Source organism: Eptesicus fuscus, chromosome 13 (assembly GCF_027574615.1).
Source record: "Eptesicus fuscus isolate TK198812 chromosome 13, DD_ASM_mEF_20220401, whole genome shotgun sequence".
NCBI classification, from domain to species: domain Eukaryota; kingdom Metazoa; phylum Chordata; class Mammalia; order Chiroptera; family Vespertilionidae; genus Eptesicus; species Eptesicus fuscus.
Window position 1 is genome coordinate 56,305,254 of NC_072485.1, and position 23,138 is coordinate 56,328,391.

The 23,138-nt window shown below is 41.4% G+C and overlaps 1 protein-coding gene and 1 pseudogene across 1 annotated transcript in view; both read left to right on the forward strand.

The window, feature by feature from the left end:
- Positions 1-23,138, forward strand: part of PRMT3 (protein arginine methyltransferase 3) — a 98,267-nt gene that overhangs the window by 55,013 nt on the left and 20,116 nt on the right. The window contains exons 12-13 of the mRNA XM_008148971.3: positions 4,273-4,460; positions 6,882-6,968. Of these exons, the coding sequence (XP_008147193.1) occupies positions 4,273-4,460; positions 6,882-6,968 (275 nt within the window). The remainder of the gene's footprint in view (positions 1-4,272; positions 4,461-6,881; positions 6,969-23,138) is intronic.
- LOC103292747 (40S ribosomal protein S27-like) lies at positions 21,707-22,707 on the forward strand (annotated as a pseudogene).

Sequence of the window (23,138 nt, forward strand, 5' to 3'; positions counted from 1 at the left end):
CTACTCTCAAAATATTTAATGATTTAATGACTTAGAACTACATTTTTCTTCTGCCTATCAAAAATTTTATCTTTGACTATTATTTCAATCAAATATTTCTTTACTAGAGGCCCGGTGCATGGATTCGTGTACCAGTGGGGTCCCTCAGCCTGGCCTGCACCCTCTTGCAATCCGGGACCCCTCAGGGGATGTTGGAAAGCTGGTTTTGGCCCAATCCCTATAGGCCAGGCTGAGGAACCCCCACCAGTGCACAAATTCGTACACTGGGCCAGTTTTGGCCCAATCCCTGCAGGCCAGGCCAAGGGACCCCACTGGTGCACAAATCCATGCACCAGGCCTCTAGTATGCATATAAGATCTTTGGTTAATCTCTTTCCACCTTTCCCCTGCCCCCTTTCCCCTTGAGATTCATCAGTCTGTTCCATGTTTCCATGCCTGTGCGTTGAGCATCTGTCCCCTGGTGGTCAGTGTGCATCAGAGCTACCAGACATTCGGCTGGTCAGACAGTTGGCTGGTCAGACGGTCACTTAGGCTTTTATATATATATAGATATTGTAAAGATGACAGTTTATTTTTACTTTTATCTCCTTTAGTTCTAAATATTTTACTCTTGTTCTAACAAGTAATGATGCTAGTGTTTACTGGAACTGTTTCTTTATGCAGCTCAGTCTTTTCCTTTAGTGTCCAAAAGTTTGTGAGGCATTTCTAAGGGATAAAGGCTTTCCCACCTTTATCTATTCACGATGTGAGCTGTTCTAGTGACAAATGAATTCTGGGCAATGAATCGAGAAGGACACAGATGTCAAAGCTGTGAATTTATAAATGGTCTGTTAAGAGGGTGCTTTTGTCCAATCAGTGCTTTGTTAATTTCACCTATAAGGAGGGATAATTATTCAATTATGATTCTATCTGACAAAAATCAAATGACAAATGTGTCAGAATGTGAAGGTAAAGAGTTAGTCAGGATTCTGGCAAGTGGCCCAACATTTTAGCCAGCTGTGAGGAAGTGGATATAGAACCAAACACACCTATAACACTGATTGCAAGTCCTTTATGAATACTCATGGAACTTACTAACTGAAAGATAATTTCATTTCTAAATTCTAACAGATATAAAAACTGATATTTCTCTACTTTTGTGAAATATGATTAGCTTGAAATATGATTAGCTCAACATAGAAAAAGTAAAATCATATTCCTTTTTAGATTATTTCTTTATTATCAACATATTTTTAAAACTTTTAAAATTACTTTTAGTGAGATACCATTTTTTCCTTATGAAAAACTTATCCTTAATTCTTAGTTGTATTAATTATTAGTAAACTAGAGGCCCGGTGCACAAAATTCGTGCACAGGTATGGTCCCTAGGCCTGGCTGGCGATCAGGGCCAATTTTGGGGGCAACTGGCAGGACAATCGGGGCCCCCACTGGCACCCGCCTTGGCCGGTCTGGCACCGCCCACTCGCCATCCCTGCCCCCATCGCCACTGCCAGTCACCTCCCTCTGCAGGGTGACAGGCAGGGCCTGAGGGCTGGGGGCAGCTCCTGCATTGAGTTTCTGGCCCCTGGTGGTCAGTGTGCATCATAGCAATCAGTCGTTCCACCAGTTGTTCCACCATTCAGTCGATTTGCATAGTAGGCCTTTATTATATAGGATCATATTGCTTAATAGATACAAAGCCAGAAGTTAGCATACTTTTTCTACCAAAGGGCAGGTAGTAAATATTTTCAGCTTTACTAGTATAGGCCACAGTTTCGTCCCAACTACTCAGCTTTACCACAGTAACAGCCATAGAACATGGCAGTGTTTCAATTAAACATATTTATAAAAACAGGTAGTGGGCTGAATTTGACCCATGGCCTGTCATTTGCCATCCCCTGATAAAGAGATTGATGATATTTTTAAAATTTCACTAAGATTTAAAATACTATTCTAAAGTAGAAGGACTCTATGAACCATGTTAAGTAAATTGAATGTTTGTGCACTCCAGAAGATATTCGATTCCCATAGACTGCAGTGTGAGTGGCACTCTCTGAAAAAGTACAATATGGTGGCCCTGATCCCTCCCACATCTATTTCTTATATCAGAGGTATCTATACCTGGCCTGCGGCCTGCTTTTGTAGATAATGTTTTATTGGAACATAGCCATGCTCATTTATATATGTACTGGATGCACGAAAATTTGTGCACTGGGGGAGGGGGGTCCCTCAGCCCGGCCTGCACCCTTTCACAGTCCGGGAGTCCTCAGGGGATGTCTCTCTCTCTGCGGGAGGCCACTGGGCGAGCCCCCAATCGCCTCTCCACCACCGCTGGTCACTGCTGCCCCACCCCCCACCCCCATCAGTGTTCCCTCCCTCTGCCTGCTGGCACACACCTTGGCTGGTCTGGCACCACCTGCTTGCCAGCCCTGCCCTCCGCCAATTGGTCATTCTGCTGTTCGGTCGATTTGCATATTACACTTTTATTATATAGGATTATTATATAGGATTGTCTGTAGCTGCTTTAGCAGCATAATGTGGGAAAGCTTCTACTATTGTCATACTGAGTTCCAGGAAGGATGCATAAAGAAGTTTCCAAATATCTAAAGTTGCTTCGGAATATTGTTTCTTCAGTGTTTCTCATTTTAAAGATCTGGTGTAAGAAACTAAACATACTTTCATTTAGCTGATATTCTTATTCAGTTAGCATTTTCAATAACAAATCAGTTACTTTGAAGAATTTGTATCAATACAAAATTTAAGCACAGGCAAGAGGCTTACTGAGTCTGTGGAGGAGAGTAGAAGTATCTGAATTTGCATGGAAGTAGACTCTAGCCCAGCTCTCGTATCTGCCTGACAGGCCTCTGTAGGGAGGACTGGAGAAACTTCTTAACAATGGCATAGCACCAAGTATTTATTCTTGGAGTCTCACATGTCAGGTGTGGAAGAAGCAATTGCTTTGATGCCAGCAGATCTTATCACAGGCTTTATTTGGAAGATAATTTAGTGCTGTTGTCATTGAATAATAAATTTCCTAAGGCTGTGGATAGAAACAAAGTTTGGGGGGAAGAGAAAGTTATTTCTCTACTGCTTAAGTCTGAAGCTAAGTGATAGCCATAAAATTACTTCTTTTTTGCATTTCTTTGGTACATATGTACTTGCTTTCAATTTGTTGTTATAAGAAAATGTGATTTATATTTTAATTCATGGTAATGTGGTGATAATTCATTTTGATACATTTGAAGGACAAAGTTCATTTTTTATTTATTAGTAAAAAGAAATCAGTATTATTTAAAATTTTTTGTTATAAAGATTTATGCTTGTTATTAGAGGAGAGTTTCTTCCTGAATCACTCTCTTCCCTTAATGCTCTTAACACTTGGTTTTCTTCTTACTCCTGTGGCCCCAGGTTCTCAGCCATTTCTTCTCAACATCACTTTCTTCTACACGTCTCTTAAATTCTGGTACTCATCATATATTCTCCTTGGGAACTTTAGAGCTCCCATAACTTAATGTCCATTTATATGCTCATGGTCCCATATTTATATCTTGAGCCCAGATAATCTCTTTAGAATTTCAGACCTACTATATTCCGCTGCTTAGTGGATATTTTTACCCGTTTGTCTCATAAGCATTAAGCGCTCATATTTTTCTTGAATCTGCCCTTATTTATTCCGTATTATAATGATTAATACCACATTCTGCCCAGTTATAAAGCTAAAAACTGTCATCCTTGACTCTTTCCTCTTCTTCACCGCCCTAGCCAGCCAGTCTTACAATCCTATGAATTCAACCTCCTAAATATTCCTTGAATATATTCCCTCAGTGATATGAAGTGGTCTTCTACACAACTGTAATATTCTATCACATGAATGTTTAAGATATTAACTTTTAAAATGATTTGTCCCTCTCTGCATGTTTCAAAGCTGTATGTAAAGATCTAGTACCTTTTTAACGTCAGCATACTGTAAATTTAATATTAATAAATACGTCCATTTCAGGATTCCCTAATTATGCCATTCTCTTTTAATTATTTTAATAGCAACCCATTGGTGAAATCCTTATTTTAATCTTACCATCACAATGATGGAAATCTTTTTTTTTTTTTTTTAAGGGAGCTACATGATGGAACTTGGTTATTTGTCATGAGCTATACCTTCATAAATCCCCCACTGCTAGTAATCAATTATTAGTGAGCCATACTGATGGATTTGATACTTATATTTAGCCTTTTAAATTATGTTTTGTAATAAAGGGAGATAATGCTAAATTGTTGGATATTTTATTTCTTGCAGTCTACCCTGATATTTGCACTATCAGCCTTTTGGCAGTAAGTGATGTGAATAAACATGCTGATAAAATTGCTTTCTGGGATGATGTCTATGGCTTCAACATGTCCTGCATGAAGAAGGCAGTTATTCCAGAAGCTGTTGTGGAAGTTTTAGATCCAAAGACTCTTATTTCAGATGCTTGTAGTATTAAGGTAGGTGTTTTACCAATTTTGTTTTCTCTAATAGTATTGCCACATTTCTTAGTTTTCACTTCTGAGTTCAGTATTTGAAATTAATGTTGATTTTATATGTGAGATTTCAAACAGTAATCTTCCTATTTTAATCAGTCTAAAACAACTTAAAGTAATAATATTTACCAGTTGACTATATCATCCCTTTGAAATCACTTCTCTTGATATATTGAAGTTTCTTATACTCCAGGGCCTGAGTGATTTATTTTTGACTTAGTGAAGGTGAAAAGTCCTGTCCTGCTATATAGTCATTTCTGCTTCATCACCACCTCCTGGCTTTATTCTAGCTTCCCTTTAATAGCCAAATAATTCATTCATATCAGATATTCCACACAATTTAGTTTGTCCTTCTATCCCTTGCAGAGTAAGTACAGTGAATTTGTCCATTGAACTAAACTATGTTCAGAATGTTCAGTTAATTTCTTTAGTATTTTAATACCTTATTTTTTCACCTTGTAAATATCCAGTTTTATGAATTTTGCTATGTCAAACTTACGTGGTTTGAATAATAACATTGCTTTTCTTAAAACTCCTTAATTTGTTTGTTTCAATTAAATAAATATAGATTGTTTTGTGTTTGGTTCAAACATTGTTTCCTCTTTTTACTCACACTGTTACTTTCATAACATCAATAATTGTTTTCTACACAAAGAAGATATTCAGTAAATGTTTATCAATTCTCTTAGATGGATAAAGTATTTAAAATTAGCATAGAATAATAAACATGTAAAGTTTTTCAATAAGAGCAAGCTTATTAAAATTGCATTTAGCTTTTAAGAAAAAAATACAGCCTGCTTCATGATTATAGGACTGTTTAGTGCTCTGGTACTGATAGTAAGGGATTTATTTGGATTCTTTGGCTCAGGGTAGGAGTGTACAGTTATAGCCAACTCAGCCCTAGGCTGAGCAGAAGGAAGAGGATTATGTGGGGGAGGGAAGGGCTAATTTCTCTCCCTAGTGAGCTCTTTGCTTAAGTGCCAAAAAATGCTATGAATAAATAGTGGAAATACAAAATTTAGGACTGAAAGATGAAGGTGTTTAAAAAGTATACCCTTTCTCTTTTTTTAAACATTAATCAGTTATTTATTTGTTTGTTTGTTTAGGTAAATACAGTTTATTCTGTGCTCCCAATCCCCCTATAAATAAAAGGCAGCCACTTTGCAACTTTTAAATTTTCTAAAACTATCTAAAATAGAGTAATGGTTCAGGCATATAATCATATGAATTGTGTCCACTGTGTTATAATCTACTCATGTAAAGTCAATTGTTAACAATCCTACAACATACTCTGGTCACACTACTATAACTGATTCCATCTACTCTCCATAATAAAATGGAAAAGGACTTGAACCAGGGCAGATTGGGAAAATAAGAATATTTGACTTTTTTTTAGTTGAATCTTCATAGTTGGTTTGCTAATATCTAACCAACTTATCTTCAACTGCCGTTACAAAATGAATTCTAAATCACTCTGTTCTTTTCATTAGTACCAGAGGCCCGGTGCATGAATTCGTGCACCAGTGGAGTCCCTCAGCCTGGCCTGCGGGATTTGGCTAAAACTGGCTCTCTGACATCCCTGAGGATTGTGAGAGGGTGCAGGCCAGGCCGAGGGACCCCACTGGTGCATGATCTGGGCTGGGGAGGGACGCGAGAGGTTGGCCAGCCAGGGAGGGACCATAGGAGGGCTCCAGGGTGTGTCCAGTCCATCTCGCTCAGTCCCATCCTTGTGCGCCAGACCCCAGCAGCAAGCTAACCTACCAGTTGGAGCATCTACCCCCTGATGGTCAGTGCATGTCATAGAGATGGTTGACTGGTCAACTGTCTGCCCCCTGGTGGTCAGTGCTCATCATAGCGAGCGGTTGAGCGACCTTAGCATATCATTAGCATAATACACTTTGATTCGTTAAACAGCCGACTGGACAACCGGACACTTAGCATATTAGGCTTTCATTATATAGGATATGTTTTCAAGTTGGCATTTCCTATAAGAAATGACTGTTATCACACAGTTTCTAGAAAATGTATTGCACTAGTGGTATACACAATTTTAATTGGAAAATATTTTTTATTTGAAAGTACTTTATTATGTCTTAGAAAAATCTTGACCACATTAGAGCCATGATTTGAGCCACTACACTATTCTTACAAAAGTCCAAGTAAATAATACTAATGTGATTTAAAAAAAAAAAAAAGAACAAAGTCATAGTGCTAGTAACCCTTAAATTTGGAAACAATCCCAAAAGTGGGGTGTAAATGATTAAAGTTTGCAAAACATTAGTTTACTGTAATCCTTTCTGCACAAAAGGAAGTATTTATCTGTGTTTTTGTTTTGTTTTGTTCTTATTTTTACTAAAATATTCTCTCCACTCTTTTAATGGGTAGCATATAGATTGCCATAAAACATCTGTCTCAGATTTGGAGTTTTCTTCAGATTTTACCCTGAAAATTACGAAGACATCCTTGTGCACGGTAAGTTATTTCATTTGACTTTTGCAAATATCACCAGCAGTGCAGTTGATTGTCAAACTAATGAATTAATTGACACTCTTCTGATAAATGAAAAATATTATTGCCTTTGACAGTCTATCTTTGCCTTGATTAAGCTATTAACAGATCTGTTTTAATAGGCCAGTAGACTTCAAAAAAGTTAGTTTAGTTGAGAAGAGAAAGTATTAGGAAACAACATTTACATAATGCTTTTTCTTTATAGATTATTATTACCTAGTGGAGGCCTGGTGCACAAAATTCATGCACCGGGGAGTGGGGGGAGGTTCCTTCAGCCTGGCTTGCGCCCTCTCGCAATCTGGGACCCCTCAGGTAGGGTCCCTAGGCCTGGATGGTGATCAGGCCCTATCAGGGCTTTTCTTCCCCCAGCTTCCGGCAGCTGCCCCTGTCCCTGTTGCTGCCACTGCTTGCCATCTGTGGGGCACTGCCCCTCCCCCCGCCACTAGTCACCTCCCTTTTCAGGCATGGGGTGCTATCGCTTGGGGGGCCTGGACCTCCCTCTGCAGAGCGATTGCTGGCCGGTCCCGCAGACCCACCACAGTGTCGCTGACCAGTGGCCTGGGCCTCCTTCTGTGGGGTGATTGATTGCAGGGCCCCCAGATCAATTGCCCTGCAGAGGGAGGCCCCGCCCACCTGGCCGGCGCTCTGCAGTCGATGACTGTGCAGAGGGTGGCCTGGACCTCCCTCTTTGGGGTGATTGCAGAGCCCCCCCGCCAACCCCCGATCGATTGCCCTGCTGGTCAGTGGCCTGGACCTCCCTCTTTGAGGTGATAGATTGTGGAGCCCTCGCGTCAATCACCCCGCAGAGGATGGCCTGGGCTTCCCTCTGCTGGGTGATTGTGGGGCAGTGGCGGGCCTCCCGACCAATCGCATTGCACCCTCCTTGGCTGGCCTGGTGCCAGTGCATGTCATAGTGTGGTCATCTAGAAGGTTGTCCGAATGATCATCCTGCTGTTCGGTCGTTCGGTCGATTTGCATATTATGCTTTTATTATTATAGATCATATAATTAATTGAAAGCACTCTATCTTCATAGATCAGAGTTCATGTCCTGGTCCTCCCAATAACTCTTAACACTAAATTGAGATGGAAGTACGATATTGTTAGGTACAATATTTTATTTTTGTGTGTGAAAAATAAACTGATGATTTCTCTTTATTTAAAAAAGCAACCTGGTATAATAAGAAAAGTATAGGCTTAAGAAAAAGTAGATCTGACCCAGCCAGCATGACTCAGTGGTTGAGCGTCAATTATATCATTTTATAAATACTAAATATATCTTCAGTAGCTAAAATTTTTATTGAAAACTGCATTGTTAGAAACTGTGTAAAACAAATTATGGTTGTGTTAACTTTGACTCTTCAACCAATTCTTTTAAATATCCTACCTTATAATAGAGAAACATGCAAATTGACCGCACCTCCGCTACGCCCATGATTGGGCCAGCGGGAGGCTGGGGGGCGGGACTCCGGGTGGCCTATCTGGCCGTTGAGAAGATCAAGATGGCGGTGCCCAGTCCTCTTAGTTCGGGGGTCCCTGGGGAGATCGCTGCCCCGGGGAAGCGAGACCTGGCTGCCCAGACGCTCAAGAGGGTATCGGGACGATCGGCACCCTGGGGGGGCGTGGCCAGGCCCATCCCGCCGCTCCCGGGGGTCCCGGGGGCGATCAGGACCCTGGGGGTGCGTGGCCGGGCCCATCCCGCCGCTGCCGGGGGGTCCCGGGGGCGATCGGCACCCTGGGGGGGCGTGGCTGGGCCCATCCAGCCTCTCAGGGGGGTCCCTGGGGAGATCGGCAACCTGGGGGGGCGTGGCCGGGCCCATCCCACCGCTCCCGGGGGTCCCGGGGGCGATTGGCAACCCGGGTGGCGTAGCCGGCCCATCCAGCCTCTCCCAGGGGTCCCTGGGGAGATCGGCACCCCAGGGAGGTGAGGCGGGACTCGCCCAGCCACTCCCAGGGTCCCTGGGAACATTGCAGGCATGTGGTTGCTGAGACCCAGACCAGGCCTCTGGCCACAGATTCATAGCTTTTCAGAGACCTAGGGCAGGGATCTGCCTCACCTGCAGAGAGACAGAAGTTCTGCAGTGCCCCCAAGACATGGGTGGGCCCAGCCAGGGATCAAGGGGCATGGAAGGACTCCTGGCAGAGGGGGAAGGACCCTCACCCCTGAGGCGGGGGTTGAGGGGTGGTGCCACCTCAGTGAAGGGGTGCTGCACTGCAGGGTACTGGACTGACTGATGTGATTCAGAGAAGCTCCCAGTGCTGACGGGCCTTGCTCAGGTGGCCTTCACACTTCAGAGGCAGTGACTCCTGCTCCTGCCTTGACCCAAAAGCAAGTTCGCTACACCCTGCCCCATAGCAAAGCATGCCTAGGCAGTGAGTGGGAAGCCTTCCACCTGCTTCGGAGAAGGGGGGGCAGTAAAGAATGGGGGGAGAGGAAAGAATGTGGAGCATCCGCAATGAAGAGGTGCTTGAGAAAGAGGCTCGGAAGCCTGACTGGAAGGTTTGTTCTGTTTGCTGGGCCGCTGCCCCTTAGGAAGCGCAAAGAGCATGGCTCTGAGAGCTTCCTGTGTGCTGAGTCAAGTTCCACAGCCAACTGGAATTGGCCTCAATTTCCTGGTCTGTAAAATGGATGAAGCGTGTCCCAGTGCCTTCACTGAGCTTTGATGGCCAATTGAGATACTATATAAAGAAAATGAGGGAAGAAGTGAGAAAGAAAAGGAAGGACAAGCAACACAAAAGAAAGACTGAAAGGAACCTGTAAACCCATTGTCACTTAAATAGGGAATATAGTCAGTAGTGTTGTAATGATGGTATGATGCCAGGTGGGTACTAGAAATATCGTGGAACACTTTGTAAAGTATATGATTGTCTAACCACTATTCTGTAACTAATATAAAACCTGAAACCAATACAAAATAATCTTGAGTGTAAAGAAATGAAAATTGGAGTGAAATTTTTATAAATTTCAAAGTTTAAATAAAAGCTGTAAAGGAAGGAAGGGGAGAATAAAAAGTGTTTTTCATTTTGCCACTTCATTAAAAAGACAGTTGTCTTTATATGGTGCTTTTATACTTTTCTAAGTAATTATCTCATTTTAATTTCCGGGCAACTTAAAGACAAGATAAGTATTCCCTCCACTATTCAAAGAAAGGAAATCTTGGTGTCTGGTCCTAATGATTCAATCGTCAAGCCCTTATTGTAAAGCAGGGTTAGTAAAATTTTCTGTGCAGGGTCATATCTATACTAATAAAAGCCTTGGGGGTGATCAGGCCAGCAGGGGAGGGTATTTGGGGTCAATCAGGCCCGCAGAGGAGCAGTTAGGGGGCAATCAGGCCAGCAAGGGAGCAGTTAGGGGGCAATCAGGCAGGTAGGTGAGCGGTTAGGAGCCAGCGATCCCGGATTGTGAGAGGGATGTCCAACTGCAGGTTTAGGCCCGATCCCTGTGGAATCGGGCCTAAACCTGCAGTTGGACATCCCCCGAGGGGTCCCATATTAGAGAGGGTGCAAGCTGGGCTGAGGGACACCCTCCCCAGTGCACGAATTTTCGTGCACCGGGCCTCTAGTTTTAATATTATTTAAATATTATGTTCATATTGACATACAAAAGAGTTATGGCTTGCTTTAAAATAATTTCAGTTCATTTTGATCCAATAATTTTATATCTAAATAAGTTTGACAGTATGCTTTGATATTTTGAGAAGTTCTTTATGTTGAAATTTGTTTTACAATTTTTAAAAGTTAAATATCTAGATCCCAGATTTATCATTTTGGGTCACCTATTGTAGTTATTTATTTAATTGATGAAAAGCAAAATTTCATCCTTCCCTTTAATTTTTCCCAGATTTTCTACTGCTTACAGTAATTGAAATATGATCAATTGAAATTACAGAATAAAGGTTTTGACTCCTAAACTTACTCTGATTTGATGTTAGTAATCTTTATGAGTTATAAAAGACCTCTTGATTAATAACAACTGACGATTCCTGTAAGGGAATTCTTACATAGAAACTAGTTGTCATATCACCAGTATTATTAAATAATGTTATTTCTTATCTACTTTCAGTACCTTCACAAATGTAAAACTATAGTGAAGACTTTTAAGCACTGTGTTTGTTTTTAGTTATGCATGTTTTTGAAATTTATATAGGCAGATGAGTTTATTGCGTTTCATTGATATGTTCTTTATTTTCTGGGTATTGGTCAGGGTTCTTAGTTTCAGACAACAGAGTCCAAATCGGCTTATTTAAGCAGAAAGGGATTTATTTACTAAAGAGAATGAGATTAATTTCCAGACATATTGGGAGAGCTAAAGGAAAGGATTAAATTTCTAGAACAACTAGAACTACGCCATAGCACTGGCCTGCTACCAAGCTACCAACTCTAATGCTCCTGACCCACTCAGTAAGTGGTAGCCACCACTGACAACCCCAGATGAATAAAACTCTACTACCATCCTGTTCTTCCCCTACCAACTCAGTCTGGCTAGTTCCTCCTTACACACATCTTCATTTAGCACATCTGCTTGGCTGAACCTAGGTTGTATTGTACCCTGGCTATCAATATGTCTTGGAAAGTAGTTTTAGCTATAATAGTGTTGTGTTTTAATAGTAGAGTACAAGAAGCTTTAGGTTAAAAAATTGCATTTCTCTTTCAGTGATCTTAGTTTTATTCTGAATGAGTAAAATAGAAACAAAACCAAAAAATGAAGTGTGTTTAATGCAAAGATTATAAAAAATTTTATATTGAAGAATAACGTATCAAATAGGTACTTGCTGCATTTGTCCCTATACAAACAGAGTTCCATAAGAAAAGGAATCAGAAACAGAGTTATCTTGTAGCTGTAAAGAACCTTTTATATTTACACTAGAGGCCCGATGCACGAAATTTGTGCAAGAGCCTTGACCTCGGCCCCCGCTGCTTCTGGTGGCCTCTGCTGCCGGAGTCCCTGCCGTGGCCCCCGCCCACTGCGGCTTTGTCCAGAAGGAAGGATGTCTGGTCTAATTAGCATATTATGCTTTTATTATTATAGATTTTTATTTCTAACTTGCCTGAATGGTTTTAGGATATGACTCTGGAAATGAGTCAAGCTTAGAGTTTGAGAGGAGGTAACAGGAAGTGGGAGTAGATTTGTATATGTCTGATTACTGCTGAATAACTCACATTGAGAGGAATGTATAGTTTCAAACCATATTTACTGGATGCATGCCAGGCACTGACGATGTAAATTTTAGTAATTAACAGTTAGTGTTAACTCTTCTGAGATTATTCTGTGAAATATTTAGTCAATATAAATTGTCTTCCCATAGTGATAATATCTCAGAGTCATTGATTCTTGCATATCAGGCTATGTGCTAATCACTTTAAAAGCATTATTTCATTTAGTCCTCATAATAACTATGAAGTGGGTACTAATATTATTCCCCATCTTATGGGTGAAGAAAAAAATAAATCACTGTAAAGTGTTACTTGTGAGATATCCTTACTCTTTTTTGACCAAAAAGACCTTCTTGGTGGAATGTACAAACTTTTAAAAGAGCATAAAGTAATGTTATGAATGAGATTTTCTAGGTGTGAAAAAAACGAGGTTGCAAGTTACATTGAAAACAGACTTGAAAAATTTTACTGTTAGCCAGTAATCCAGTAGTTGTTGGAAGGGAAAGGGAAAGGGACTGTGTTCTTCCTCAGAGATAGAACTGACAGATTTATATGATAAAATAAGTCACATATCCTCTTTGTAGCAGAGAAAAGTAGACCTTGAATTTTTTTTTTTCTTTACACTTTCAGAGTAAGCTTGTAGTTATTTGGTTAAGCATCTACATTTTCTTAGAAATTTCTTTTTCTTCCCAGCATGCTTACTCTAATGTGAGCCTGACATGAATAAGAGTTTGTTGCCTAATGCTTTTAGTACATTTTCATTATTTGTGAGTCCCAACTATCCACCCATATCCACTCCAGCTATTTTGTTCTTTGAGGTGGTGCCAGCTCCTTACACTCTTCCTCTACGACTGTCTGCAGCTAATTATTATGCAAGCCTACTCTTTAAGCCTACTTTTGAATGATAGATTATTCCCCCAGTTACTTGGGAATAATTCATAACAAAGGTATTAAAAAGGATTAGTGCCTAATTGGAACATTGTTTCTCCTATTAGTTAGAAGAATTAGTAAAAATACTAAAAATAAAAACAATGCCTGGTAAAAGTTGGAGGAAGTTACTTTGGGGAAGAATAGGTGTGGTTTTTTAGATGGAGTGAAGAAAGAAGTATCCAGTTTTGTATTGCTAAATATAAACCTTCAAATATATGAAATGGTTTTTTTGTTGTGCTTGAAACTTGAATGCGTAGCTTAAAAATAAGAGGGACAATGTCTCTGAGTTGCTAAGGCCATTTTAATATATACATAACCATTTATTTCTTAATGGGATTCTAAATTTGTGGCTTAATTAAAATATTAGAGAAAATTGGATTTTTCAAATTAACAAGATGCTAAGAACACCCCCATTGCATTTAATTTCAATAGCATGTGTGCTATAGACTGATAGTGTTTTTAGGCGACTTTCTCAAGCTTATTAGAATCTTTAATGATGTCCCTCACCAGCACAGACACAGAAACACACACATACACCACCAAAGAAATTTGGTAGCATTCTTAATTTAATGTTGTACTTTAACAAACTTTATGTTAACATGTGATATTTATATGTACATATCTTGAGTTTGGTTGTCTATAATGGTTAAAGGCTAATCTTCCAATCAATATTAGTAACACATGCATAGTAATTTCTGAGCATTTTTTATTGTATTACTAGAGGCCCGGTGCATGAAAATTCATGCACTGGAGGGGGGGTCCTTCAGCCCAGCCTGCCCCCTCCCACAGTCCAGGAGCCCTCGGGGGTGGGAGGCGACCCGGCAATCAGGGGAAGGCGATGCCCCATCACATCTCTGCTGCTGCCACTGCTGGCAGCACGAGCCTCGGCCGGCCCTGGTTACCTGAGCCTCGGCCGGCCCTGGACAGCTGGGCAGCCACCATCTGAGGCTTGCCTGTGCTTCAGGCTGGCCCTGAGCGGCTGGGGGGATGAGGGGACTGGGGGACTCTGGAGGCAGGCCCGGCCTTGCCGTGCGCCTGCCGCCCCGGTGGGGCTGAGGGGACTGGGTGCCGCCATCTTTGTGGGTGTGGCAGTCAATTAGCATATTCCTTCTTTATTAGATAGGATACTAGAGGCCCGGTGCATGAAATTTGTGCACTGGGGGGGGGGGGAGGTGTCCCCCTCAGCCCAGCCTGCACCCACTCCAATCTGGGACCCCTCGGGGGATGTCCAACTGCCACAGGGATCGGGCCTAAACCGGCACTCGGACATCCCTCTCACAATCCAGGACTGCTGGCTCCTAACCACTCGCCTGCCTGCCAGCCCGATCGCCCCCAACTGCCTCCCCTGCCGGCCCAATCGCTCCCAACTGCCCTCCCCTGCCAGTCTGGTCACCCCCAACTGCCTTCCCCTGCTGGCCATCTTGTGGCGGCCATCTTGTGGCGGCCATCTTGTGGCGGCCATCTTGTGGCGGCCATCTTGTGGCGGCCATCTTGTGGCGGCCATCTTGTGACGATGTGGGGCAGCCATCTTGTGGCGGTCAATTTGTAAGAACATGGGGCAGCCATCTTATGACATGAGGGCGCGAGGGCCACCTAGGCTTTTATTAGTATAGATTATTGACAGTTTCACTTTTGTTTTTATGGTGATGTGTGAAGGCTTAGTTAGCAACTGACTTTTGTCATATCAGCCTGCCTAACCTCACAGTAAATGAACAATAAAGCCCATTATTTTAATGGAAAGTTTATAGGTTTTCAAAAGCAAATGATTTAAGGCTATACAGTTTGGAACTAACATGTTTTATCTTGTGAATTCTAGTTTATTTTTAATGTCATCTATGTAATTGTGTAATGTTCTCTTTATGTTCCATCAGCGTTTATATTAGCATCTATTTAAGCTTCTTAAAGATAGAGACAAGCATCCTTTTTTATAATCCTAGGTGTATATATATATATTTTTTTAAATATATTTTATTGATTTTTTACATAGAGGAAGAGAGAGGGATAGAGAGTTAGAAACACGATGAGAGAGAAACATCGATTAGCTGCCTCTTGCACACCCCCTACTGGGGATGTGCCCGAAACCAAGGTACATGCCCTTGACCGGAATCGAACCTGGGACCCTTGAGTCCGCAGGCCGACACTCTATCCACTGAGCCAAACCGGTTTCGGCCCTAGGTATATATTAAATAGCTTTTCATACTGCCTTTTCTAGAACAAATGAGTTGTTCACCTTAAAAATGAAAATATTTAAGATAGTTTTATCAGGTTATATGGTCATGCACATCTATATTATAAAAACCCAGTGGCCCTAAAGCTGTAACGACCAAAGACCGATCACCAGGAGGCTGTGTGCACAGCGAGGCATGTGCAGGTGGGCAGGGACTTGATGCTGCGTCCTCCGATGCCGGTGGGACTTGACACTGTCCCGCGGCACCGGCGGCACTTGATGCTGCATCCTGCAGCGGTGGGACTTGATGCTGGGTCCCGCGGCGCCAGCAGGACTTGACTCTGGATTCCATGGCGCACTGGGTCTGGGTCTCGCCAGATTTCATGCGCTGGGCCCCTAGTAAATAATAACTTTGACATGTAAAGAGTTTTATTTGTTATCTCTTAAAGCAATCATTTTTATATCTTAACTTCATCATTATATTTTATTTTATTCTACTTTTAACATACATTGGAATAATGACTGACACAGCAGTGTTTAGTTTGTATAAACTTTCATTAATATGTTTTTAAACCTTACTTAAAAAAGAATGTTATTTTTTCTAGGCATTTTTCTTTTACTATAGTTATTAAAGACTAGAGGCCCGGTGCACGAAATTCGTGCACGGAGGGGGGTTGTCCCTCAGCCCAGCCTGTACCCTCTCCAATCTGGGACCCCTCAAGGGATGTCCGACTGCCCATTTAGGCCCGAGCCCTAGGATCGGGCCTAAACGGGCAGTCAGACATCCCTCTCACAATCCAGGACTGCTGGCTCCCAACTGCTTGCCTGCCTGCCTTCCTGATTGCCCCAAACCGCTTCTGCCTGCCAGCCTGATCACCCCCTAACCACTCTGCTGCCAGCCTGTTTGCCCCCAACTTCCCTCCTCTGCCAGCCTGGTCACCCCTAACTGCCCTCTCCTGCAGGGTTGATCACCTCCAACTGCCCTCCCTTGCATGCCTGGGTCTCTCTCAACTGCCCTCCCTTGCAGGCCGGGTGCCTCCCAACTGCCCTCTCCTGCTGGCCATCTTGTGGTGGCCATCTTGTGTGGGGGCAGGATCTTTGACCACATGGGGGCAGCTATATTGTGTGTTGCAGTGATGGTCAATCTGCATATTACTCTTTTATTAGATAGGATAGAGGCCTGGTACAAGGGTGGGGGCCAGCTGGTTTGCCCTGAAGGGTGTCCCTGATCAGGGTGGGGTTCCCTTGGGGTGTGGGGCGGCCTGAGCGAGGGGCCTGTGGTGGTTTGCAGGCGGGCCACGCCCCCTGGCAACGCAAGTGGAGGCCCTGGCATCTGGAATTTATTTACCTTCTACAATTGAAACTTTGTAGCCTGGAGCAGAGCCAAGCCTGGGGCTCCCTCCAAGGTCCGAAGCCATTTGTGTTGGGGTTATAATTGAAACTTTGTTGCCTTAAGCGGGTGGGCCCGGCCAGGGTGTGTGGAAAGCTTTGCTTCCCCTGTTGCCGGCGGCAACCCTGGCCTGCTCTCTCAGGCTCCATTCTGCCGCCATTTGTTTGAATTTGTTTACCTTCTATAATTGAAACTTTGTAGCTTGAGTGGAGGCTTAGGCCTGCAAGGGCTGGCGGAAAGCTTGGCTTCCTCTGTTACCTGGGAAACCTTGCTCTCTGTGGCTGTAGCCATCTTGGTTTGGGTTAATTTGCATACTCGCACTGATTGGATGGTGGGCGTGGCTTGTGGGTGTGTCAGATGTATGGTCAATTTGCATATTTGTCTATTATTAGATAGGGTGAACCAATGAATTAAACCAACAAAACAGGAGACTTAAAAACAATTTTTTCTAGAACTGTTTTAAATTTATTTTATTTTTTTTAAAATATATTTTATTGATTTTTTACAGAGAGGAAGGGAGAGGGATAGAGAGTTAGTAACATCGATGAGAGAGAAACATCAATCAGCTGCCTCCTGCACACCCCCTACTGGGTATGTGCCCGCAACCAAGGTACGTGCCCTTGACTGGAATCGAACCTGGGACCTTTCAGTCCACAGGCCGACGCTCTATCCACTGAGCCAAACCGGTTTCGGCTATTTTTAATTTATAGTTAGCATAGAGTATATTAGTTTCAGATGTACAACATAGTGATTAGTCATTTACATAGCTTATGAATAGTAGACATTTTTTATATTTGTACTTAAAAACCTCTTACAGTAAACTCTTTTATTTTAGATTCTACTCAAAAATATTAGTACAGTGGCATTTGACTTATTTAATTTTTTATTGCAACTTTTAAATTTTGTATATTAATATAAAATTTATATTAATGGCTATTTCAGTTTGTTAAATATTAAATGCTGAGTATGTGCCTGATCTGAAATCTGTGGATGAAAGCACACACACAAAAGAAACATAAAACCTATTCTTGTCTTAGAAAGGCATTTAATTGAGAGGAAGGAGGTAGGTGCTAAAACATTTTAGTATGAATATAACAATATGAAGAGAGATATATGCCGGTTGGTCTGGGACTGGGAGCACAGAAAAGAGGTATTTTCTGGAGGAAAAATTAGTTTATCATTAAATTTTATAGCCAATATTCCATGAGGAAGAAAAAAAAATTACTCTTTACCCCTTCAAAAAAAGATTTTATTTCAAACAAAGAAGCCTAATTTTATTTCAAACAAAGAAGCCTAATTTCCAAATATTAAAAAAATACGTAAGGAAAGGTCATTTGATAAGTGCATTTTTGTATAATTTCAATTCATCTGTTTTTTAATTCAGTTGTTTTCCTTTTTTAAAAAAACTAGAGGCCCGGTGCATGAAAATTCATGCACTGGAGGGGGGTTCTCTCAGCCTGTCCTGCGCCGTCTCACAGTCCAGGAGCCTTCAGGGGCGGGAGGTGACCCAGCGATCAGGAGAAGGCGACGCCCCATCATACCTCTGTTGCTGCCACTGCCAGCAGTGCAAGCCTCGGTCGGCCCTGGTTACCTGAGCCTCGGGCGGCCCTGGGCAGCTGGGCAGCCGCCATCCGAGGCTTGTCTGCACCTCGGGCCAGCCCTGGGTGCCTGGGGGGCTGAGGGGACTGGGGGACTCCAGAGGCAGGCACACGGAGCGGCTGAGGGGACTGGGTGCCGCCATCTTGTGGCTGTGGGTGCCACCATCTTTGAAGGCATGGCAGTCAATTAGCATATTCCCTCCTTATTGGATGAGGGCACCGCCATCTTTGAGGGCGGGCAGTCAATTAGCATATTCTCTCCTTATTGGTTGTGGGTGCTGCCATCTTTGAGGGTGGGGCAGTCAATTAGCATATTCCCTCTTTATTGTCTGTGGGCACTGCCATCTTTGCGACGGCATGATTGTCCTTTAGTATATTCCCTTTTTATTAGATAGGATGTTTCGATTGATTTTACAAAGAGGAAGGGAGAGGGAGAGAGAGAGAGAGACAGAAACATCAATGATGAGAGAGAATCATCTACTGATTGCCTCCTGCACAGCCCTAGTGGAGATCAAGTGCAACTGGGTCACGTGCCCTGACTGGGAATTGAACCGTGACCTCCTGGTTCATAGGTTGATGCTCAACAACTGAGCCACACCAGCCAGGCTCACTGTTGTTTTCTTAATCTGTATTCTTTCTGCTGTTGATAGCCTATTTACCAATTCCCTGAGCTATCTGTAACTCTACTTCTTTTACTTATGGTCAATATGTTTTGTTTTTATAATTTTATATTTTATGCTAGACATTGTATAAAAGACTAGAATAAAGGCTAATACAGACTATAGTAGCTAATTATTTTCCCCTAGAAGAGCCTGAACTCACCTGCCGGGCAGCTAGGATGAGGGGCTGATTCTTTTATCTAAACTGGAGTTGAGTTTGGTCAGAGCTTTGTACCACTGTTAGTTTCCAGTGTCTTGAGCTCAAGATTAGGCCTCTTTCTCTTGCCAATTTTCTGGGAAGACCATCAGAATAAAGCTGGTTTTAGGGAAGAAGACAAAGTCAAGATTTTATGAGGTTTGGGAGATCTGATTTTTGGTGGGTCTTTCAGTGTGGAGCAAGGGGTTAGAGTGAGAGGAAAGGTGCTGGTCTGGATTTGGCATGGTTCTTTATCTAGTTGAGAATTAGTGGACATTGTGAGGGTTGGCTTTCTGAGTGAATTTAGAAGAATAAGTGGTATAGCTGAGTCATCTGTTCTTGAGGAAATGTATTTACTCACAGGTTTAGTTGAAAAGTATCGTGTTTATATAAATAGGTTTTCTTGAGTGACTGAAACAAAGAATCTCTTCTTGGGCAAGAGTTTCTGGAATAGCAGAGAGTTGAATAGTAATGTGATGTTAATGGTGATGGTGAACTGTGTAGTTGCAGATGATTTTGGCTTTGGGATCTAAGCACTGAAGGAAAACCTCTCTCTTCCTGCTTTTGGAGCATAACCACCAGCTTCATCCATATTCTCGGTTTGCAGAGAGGACTAGCTATATCTTTCAGGCTTCTCTAAATTCCTGTGCATCGTATTAGCCCAGACCTGGCCATAAAAAGTAGCTGGGTTCTCCTTGTTCAAGCAATGTTCCTGTGCTTATGGTTATTTGTTTGTTTGTTTGTTCGTTCATTTTTTCCTTCCTTCTTTTTTTTCCCTCCCCTCCCCTCCTCTCCCTTCCTTCCTTCCCATGGACTCAACATTAGATAAATTCCCTCAGTTATGAAAGCCACTATTTCTGTCTGCTCAACTAGAAAGGGCTCATCCCTCACTGAAAAATGTTTATTTAAATTTATTTTCTTCCAAGGCTATTCGATGGTTTTCATGGAAAATATGAGTGTTTTCTTTCTGTTACATCTTCACTAGAAACAGGAGTCTTTTTTAAAATTAGGAAAAGTAAGTAAAAATAAACAAAAGTTATTAGTGAACCCGTAATAAATTGTATGTTACCTCCCAATTCTTATTTTATATTTTTCCTCTTTTTTTTTTTTTAAATCATATACTTGATAATACTCAAAAGAAATTTATCTTTGGATGGAGTAAAAACAAGTCTTTGAGTTACTGTTTTCTAAGGCTAATGTAGATGTTATTAAAAGAAACTTTTAAATGTTTACAATTCAAATTTTTAGTGATTCCTTACTTATAGTACTCTTTGTTTTCATTTTACTTTTTAATTAAGCTTTAAAATTTTCTAATGGCTTAAGAAAAAATCAAAATGAGCCTATTTCTTTGCAGTAGTTTTCTTTAAGTCTTCTTTCAAGGCTTTTAGAAAATCTCTGTCAATAGAAACCTACTAATTCCAAACTCATTCTTGAGTATTAAATCAGTTGTTAGTACTTTGGGGTGTACATTGACCTAATTTTGACCTTGCAAAGCTAATCAGCTAAAGAAACTAATTATTAAATCACATCTGTGCTGCTTAGAAATAGTAAGACTTGTCTTGAACTTGCATCATAGATTTTAGTGGGACATCTGGTATATATTTCAGTAGGCTCCATTAAGTAAATTTTATGTCTTGAAGGAGAAGAGCATTTTTAATGATGTGATTCTACCTCTATAACCAGTTTTAGGTTTCTCCTTGTATGAGTGACCATATGATCTAGAGCATGGTCCTGAACTTTTTTCTTTCAGGCTATTTAGGCTAGGATGGTGGTGGAATACTTAAATCTCTTCTTTTATTCCAAGGAACTTTTTTTGAGTGATATTATGTGCTAAGAGCTGCAAGGCATTGGGAATATAGTAACAAGCCAAGCAGACAGTTCTATTCACAAGGCATTAATGGGGAGACCTATTAAAATTTACCTTCTTAATATTAGATAAACCAAAGAGTTATTAAGAATTTGATTCCATGTGATAGAAGCATTGTAGTTATGTAAGGAAATGTCCATACTTTTTAGAGATATAAACTGAAGTATACAGTGGAGAAAAGACATGATGTCAGGCATTGCTTCAAAATAGCTCGGCAAATATGGGCATGGGCAGGGGGCAGAGGAAGAATAGATGAAGTAAGTGTGCCAAATACTGTTGAATATAGGTACTGAGAGTTTCTATACTTGTGTCTATGTTTGAAATTTTTAATAGTTGGATTTTTTTTTAACAATCATACTAGTGAAAGTATTCTAAGAAATGCATAAGAATGATGAGGCAAAGATATTCCGTTGAAATAAGTTATTTCTATACAACTCAGCTACCTGCTGTAGCTACCAAAGCTGAACACATGTTTACCCTATGGCTTAACCATCTCACTTAAGTCTTTAAACAGTAGAAATGTGTTCATATGTTCACTAAAACACATGAATAAGGATGTTCATTGCAGCATTCTTCATTGTAGTTCCAGACTGGAAACAAGCAAAATATTCATCATTAGTAGGATGGATGGATAAATAATAGTATATTTATAGAGTAGTGTACATCAATGAAAATGATGAACTTCACTATATGCTACAACATAAATGAAGTTCATGAACAGAATATTCATTAAAAGGCAAAAATGCATACTGAAGAGTTTCTATATTTAAATTTTCAAAGTAAGCTAAATTAATACATGGTGATAAATAGAATAATGGTTAACATTTGGTGTTAGGACTTAATTATTGGAGGGGGATAATGAAGGTTCTGGGGTATTAAGAGTGGTCTATATCTTGATCTGGGTGGTAGTTGAGTATTCATTTTATAAAAGTTCACTGAACTGTATCTTAGCAATTTGCTCACTTTCATACTTGTATACTTCAATAAAATATTATTTGAAATATTCAGTGATTGCCACATTGGCCAAAAGAAATACCTGTGTATTTTTGCATATTTGTGATATTTAACAAATCAGTGCCCTGCCAGCATGACCCAGTGGTTGAGCGGTGACCTATGAACCAGGAGGTCACTGTTCGATTCCCCATCAGGGCACATGCCCAGGTCATGGGCTTGATCCCCAGTGTGGGGTGAGCAGGAGGCAGCCAATCAATGATTCTCTTTCATCATTGATGTTTCTATCTCTCCTTTTTCCTTCCTCTCTGAAATCAGTAAAAATATATTTAAAAATATATATGTAAACAATAAAGTGGCAGTAAATACATATCTATAAACAATTGAATATAAAAAAAAATAAACGAACAAGCAGAATGGAAACATACTCATAAATACAGACAACATTTTGAAGGTTGCCAGATGGGAAGGGGGTTAAGGGATAGATGAAAAAGGTAAAGGGATTAAGAAGTACAAATTGGCCTTTCCTTCGGTGACAGCTTCCTCTAGACATCTTGCTAAGGATCTCCTTCATCCCTCTTTAGAAGAGAAAGGAAACACAAGAAAAAGCTCCTGGTGCAGAGCCTCAGTTCCTACTTTATGGGTGTGCAGTGCCCAGGATGCTATAAAATCACCACCTTTAGCCATGCACAAACGGTAATTTTATGTGTTGGTAGCTCCACTGTCCTCTCTCAGCCTACAGGAAGAAAAGCAAGGCTGATAGGATGCTCCTTCAGAAGGAAGCAGCACTAAAAGCACCCTGACAAACGGGGAACCATCCTAATAATCACACTTTGGATTTAAAATATAGAAGAATTGGTTGTTATAGAATAGTCATGGGGATATAAAGTACAACATGGTGAATATAGTCAGTAATCTGTATATATAAAAGGCTAATATACTAAGTGTCCGACCATCCAACGGGTTGCTATGATGCTCTGACCACCAGGGGCCAGACGCTCAACACAGGAGCTGCTGTGATGCACACTGAACATTTATAGAGAAACGGCACCATGGACCTGGCAGCCAGAAAGCAAAACTTGGCTTCCCCCAAGAGGGACATAGGCCCCACCACAACCCTGGAGTAACAACCCACCAAATTGTAGCCGATGCTGCCAAGACCCCCATGGTGCAAAATGTTGCCCACAGCCCAGCCCAGCCTGGAAACAGTGGCTGAGGGCGCT